General features: G+C 41.0%; 1 protein-coding gene across 1 annotated transcript; it reads right to left on the bottom strand.

Moving 5' to 3' along the window:
- Nucleotides 1–1518: 1518 nt before the first annotated feature.
- LOC142443342 (DET1- and DDB1-associated protein 1-like) lies at nucleotides 1519–1911 on the bottom strand. Its single transcript, XM_075544774.1, has 2 exons — nucleotides 1829–1911; nucleotides 1519–1735 (listed from the first exon to the last, which is right to left on the bottom strand). Exons 1-2 carry the CDS (start codon nucleotides 1909–1911, stop codon nucleotides 1519–1521), a joined length of 300 nt encoding a protein of 99 aa, XP_075400889.1.
- Nucleotides 1912–5594: the final 3683 nt, after the last annotated feature.

Genomic DNA, 5594 nt, shown 5'->3' on the forward strand with positions numbered 1-5594 from the left:
TCTTTTCGACTGGTCTGAGTAGCTGCCATTGTACCAGTTCCAAGCTGTTTTGACCACTGTAGCTGTGTAATACATATTAAAATCAGGTAAGGTGAGTCCTCTAACTTTGTCCTTCTTGAGGAGTTCTCTACTAATTCTGGACTTCTTCCCTTTCCATATGAACATAGTGATTGGTTTTTCCAATTCATTGAAGAAGGTTGTTGGTATTTGAATCAAAATAATATTGAGCTTGTAAAGTGCCTTGGGTAAGATTGTCTCTTTACTATGTTGAGCCTTCCAATCCATGAGCTTGGGATGTTCTTCTTTTTGTGGAGGTCGCTTTTGGTTTCCTGTAGTGGTATTTTGTAATTTTCCATGTATAGTTCTTTAGGATGTTTTGTTACATATAGTCCTAGGTCTTTCAGTTTGTTCTTGGCTATTGTGAAGGGTACTGCCTTCCTGATTTCCTCTTCCATGGCCCTGTCTGGTGTGTATAGCAATTCTACCAACTTCTCTTTGTCGATCTTGTATCCTGCCACTTTTCCATATTCTTCTATTGCTGTAAGTACTCCTATTGTGGGACTTTTGGGGTTTCAATACAGGATCATGTCATTTATAAATAGCGGTGGTTTCACCTCCTCTTCTCACATTTGGATCCCTTCTGCTGTCTTATGTTGTTAGCTAGAGCCTCCAGTACGATATTGAATAGAAGTGGGGACAAGGAACATCCTAGTCTTGTACCATTTTTCAGTGGGATTGTTTTTGTCTTTTCTCCATTAACTATGATATTAGCTGTTAGCTTTTCTTAGACAGCTTGTATCAGCTTGAGGAATTTATCTTCCATTTCTATCTTCGTGAGTGTCTTAATTAGGAATGGGTGTTGGATGTTGTCAAATGCTTTTTCTGCATCTATGGATATTATATGTTTTTTTTACCTTGTTTTTCTTGATGTGGTATATAATATTGATGGTTTTTCACATGTTAAACCATCCCTGCATCCCTGGGATGAATCTTACCTGTTTGTGTTAGATGATATGTTTATATACTTTTGTATTCTATTGGCCAATATTTTGTTAAGGATTTTTCCATCTGTGTTCATTAGAGATATTGGTCTGTAATTCTCTATACATGTGGGGTCTTTGCCCTGTTTGGGTATCAAAGTTATGCTGGCTTCGTAGAATAAGTTTGGGAGTTTGTCATTCTTTTCTATGCTTTGGAATACTTTATGGGGGATCAGAGTCAACTCTTAGTGGAATTCTTGGTAAAATTCTGTTGTGAAGCCATCTGGCCCAGATAATTTTTTTGTTGGTAGCTTCTTTTTTTGTTTTTTTTACAGGGTTTGAAGTCCTCTTTAACCATTGGTGGGAACACTTTACAGCATAAGTAAAAACTCGAGGAAAATAAATACATCAGCTCCTAGGAGAGTGGACGCAGTGTGGATGGCGTGGGGTGGGCTGGCAGGTGGGGCGGGTGCAGATGCACGATGCAGAGCAGACACGACAGGAGACTTGGGGGAGGGCAGTGAGAGTCTTAAGTGTCCTAGTGCATGTCCTGGCTGTCGGTCCAGGCGATCTTGCAGGGGGGAGCTGAGCTCTCGCCCTCCAGGTCCACTTGCTCCTGATCTCGCTTCTTGGCTGCGTTCTTTTTGTCCCATTGCTGGTGCAGGTAGCGCAGGAGGATATTGGTTTTCTCAGTCACAATGATTTGTTCAGATGGGTACTCCCGAGTGGGCAGGTAGACTGAGGGGCGTCTGTTCTATGGGAGACCAAGAAGAGTCGGATAAGAAGCTGGGTCCCCACACTCTGAAACAAGGTAGGCAGCCCAACATTGCTCTCCGGAGAGGCTGAGCGAGGCTTTGCACTCAGAATCAGCATGGAATCGGCTAAAATTGCTTTTGTTGTAGAAGGGAAATCCTTTCAGAAAATGGGCCATCTTCTGTAGCCGCTGTTGCTGCCTCTGCCGCCTCCTCTGCTGCTGCCGCCATCGCCGCAGGTGCCACCACAGCCGCCTTCTCAGCCGCCGCCTCACAGTAACTCGTTGGTAGCTTCTTGATGACCCTTTCTGTTTCTCTTGCTATGGGTTTGTTGAGGTTCTTGATCTCTGTCTGAGATAATCTAGGGACGGACTCTTTTTTCAAGTAGCTATCCATGTCTTCCACATTTCTGAATTCATTAGAATACAGATTTTCATAGTACTTTGTGATTGTCCTTTTAATCTCATTGGGGTCTGTTGTAATTAATCCTGTTTCATCCCTCATCCTGGCTATTGATGTTTGCTCCTTTCTGTCCTTTGTCCGATTCGCCAGTGGTCTGTCAATTCTGTCGATCCTTTCATGGAATCAGCTTTTAGCTGCATTTATTTTTTACATTGTTCTCTTCTCTTCCCACTGGTTTAACTCTTCCCTGATTTTTATTATTTCTTTTCTTTTGCTATTGGAGGGGTTGTCCTGCTGACTCTGTTTTAGTTGCTGGAGGTTTGGTGATAACATGCCTGTCGTAAGTCTCTCTTCTTTTTATCATATATGTGTTGAATGATATCAATCTACCTCAGATAACTGCCTTCATAGAATCCCATAGGTTTTTATATTCTTGTTCTCATACGTTTCTAGAAAATTCCTAATATCCTCTCTTATCTGGGCCTGTACCCATTCATGTCGCAGTAGATTGTTTTTCATCCTCCAATTGACTGCCCTTGCTTTTCTGGACGTCCTTTTATTAATCTCCAGCTTTATATCATGGTGACATGAGAAAGATGTCTAAATAATATCTGTGTTTGAATTTACTCAAGATTTACTTGTGTCCCAGCATATGGTCTATTCTTGAAAATGATCCATGTGGGCTTGAGAAGAATCTTTTCTTTCTTTTTTTTTTGCGTTTGGATGGAAAACTCTATAAATGTCTATCAGGCCCAGTTGCGTAATTACATTTTTTTTGGCCTAATTGCATTGTTTAGGTCTATAGCCTCTTTGCTGAGCTTCTTTCCCAGTAATCGGTCTTTCTCTGATAGCGGAGTGTTACAGTCACCTACTATGATTATTGAATCCGTGATTTAGTTTTTCATCTTTTTAGTAGTTTCTTTAAAGCAATTTGCCACTCCACTGTTGGGCGCATAGATATTCAATATGTTAACTCATTCTTGGTTTAGCATTGTGTGGTGTCCTTTCTTGTCTCTTTTAGTGGTTTGAACCTAGAGGTCCATGTTGTCTGAGATTAAGATTGCCACCTCTGCTTTTTTTAAAGTGCCATTATCCTGGTATACATTCCGCGAGCCCTTTGTTCTTAGTTTATTTTGTCTGTGCACTTAAGATGTGTCTGTTGCAGGCAATAGATTTGATAGATTATGTCCTTTGAGCCAGTTCTCCAGTCTTTTTCTTTTAATGTATGAATCGAGTCCATTGGTTTTCAGAGTTATTATCACAATCTGTGGATTCATTGTTGTCATACCCTGTCTTGTGTTTTGAATGTTCTCCTATCTCCCTTCATATTAGTGTGCTGTGTTTGTGTGGGGAGTTTCTAACTTGTCTTCTTTTTCTCTGAAGTCCTGTTGTCTTGGCAATTGTTCCTGGCACATTGGCTTCTGGGTAGAGATGGGCTATATGGTGGTCTCCTGCTTGTTCTTGGTGGAGGTTGATCCTTTGGCCACAGTGAGTCAGTCAGTATCTTCCACAAGGTTGAGTGCCTTGCAGCATATTCTTTCCTTGTCCTGGAAGACCCTTATCTCCCTTTATATCCAATGGATAATTTGACCATGTGGGGAGAGGGGAACTGCAGGAAAGGGAAGTACAGAAACCACAGCCAGTTTGGCAATCAGGAGGGCTTGAGGATAGTACACATCTTTCAGTGGATAAGCAGGGAAGGGTTGGGACTCAACATTCCCTTTCAGAAAGCAGTTTATGAAGCTAAGATAAGCGTTAATCTTCTTAACTTTGTGAAGTAGGGTGGAATGGAGTATGGGACAAAGGGCACATTCTTAGAACAGGAGGATATTGACATTTGGGTAGTAATACAATGTGAAGGGACAAAACTGGGTGTGGAGGAGAAAGAGGTTACATACTTTAGTGATGAAAGAGGCCTGGACAGCATTTTCAAAATTCTAAAACGGGGGCACATGAGTCAAGCTTCAGAGAAGTTCTTAAGCACTGCACGTGAACCAAATGGCTGGTGATTCACCCAGAAGGCCTTGGAAGTCAGGCATAGTGAATTAGTTCTCAAAGGTCTCAGCCTTTAAAATAGAAATGCATTTCTGCCCTGGGCACAATGGGACACAGTGAATCAAAATCACCCCCATGGATACTAAAACAGTACTAGATTTGTTTTGTTTAATTGCTGTGAGCATATAGAAACCCTGGGTGCACGGTGGGTGGGGCATTGACCACCTGAAATCCAGCTTCTTGGAAGAATGATTAAAGGGTCTGCCACCAAATAATTTTCAATCCAGACCCTACAATGCTCCTATGAGTTAGAATTGACTCAGTGACTGCGCTTATGGCCTAATTGTATGATTTGAGTGAAAGAGAATGCTTCCTCCCATTTTGTGGAGCTGATTAACAGCCCCAAACTGAAAATATTTCACAGGATATGAAATGTTGTCCCCCCCCCCCACAAAACTTTAACCACTGAGTGAAAACAAACAACAAAAAAAGGACAGCAAACAAATTGTCAAAGTCATTCCCTCTGTCCTGGGTTTCTGGCTTTTTCAGGATGTGATTTTTCACTGTTTCTTCCATAGTCATAGGAGGCAGTGTCCTCATACTATAGTCTGATACTCTGAAGATATGATGTGTTTACTGAAATGACCATGGAGGAGACAGTTCCTTCTGAAAGTCCTCAAGGAGGTGCATTGATACAGCGACAGCAACACTAGCCTCTAATATAGCAGATATTGTTTTAATTATGCTGTATAATTGTGAGGTGACCGGTAGTCAGTTTTGATTCACTGTGAACCTATATACAATAGTTATAAATGATGCTTGGAGTTAGATTTGGTCAGTCATACTCAAGGTGTACTAACCCCCCAATATTCTTAAATGTGGAATGATGGTAGAAAATATGATCCCAAGGAAAATACAGTCCAATTTGCTGGTGTTGTGTTCTGTTAATCGGTAAACAAGAATAAAAATGTGCAGGTTAAAATTCTAACTACTTTGTTATTTTTTTGTGTGTTTCCCTGACTCTATGACTAAGAGATGGCATGGAGAAGATCCCATTCCAAATCTTATCTAGTGCCCGATTGAAAAGCTCAACAGATAAATGGAGGCTTTTCTTCCAAGATGGCTTTGTCTTAAGTCTGGCATGCTGTCTTGGCTGTAAGCTAGGAATGCATACAGGGCTGAGGGCCTGGACCTCATTCTAGAACCTGGATCTCTCCTTTGGACTGAGAATCCTTCCATCTTGGTTCCTGAGTGTCTCCTGAAAGTCATGAGATAAAGTGAAAGTTATATTAAAAATTGTTGATTTTCATTTATATTTAAATAAAAATTACGAAATAAAAATGTTTAGATTAGTATGGTCTACAACAGTGGTTCTCAACCTGTGGGTCTCGACCCCTTTGGGCATTGAATTACCCTTTCACAGGGGTCACTTGATTCATAACAGTAGCAAAATTACAGTTAGGAA

The sequence above is a fragment of the Tenrec ecaudatus genome, chromosome 3, assembly GCF_050624435.1.
Source record: "Tenrec ecaudatus isolate mTenEca1 chromosome 3, mTenEca1.hap1, whole genome shotgun sequence".
Taxonomy (NCBI): Eukaryota; Metazoa; Chordata; class Mammalia; order Afrosoricida; family Tenrecidae; genus Tenrec; species Tenrec ecaudatus.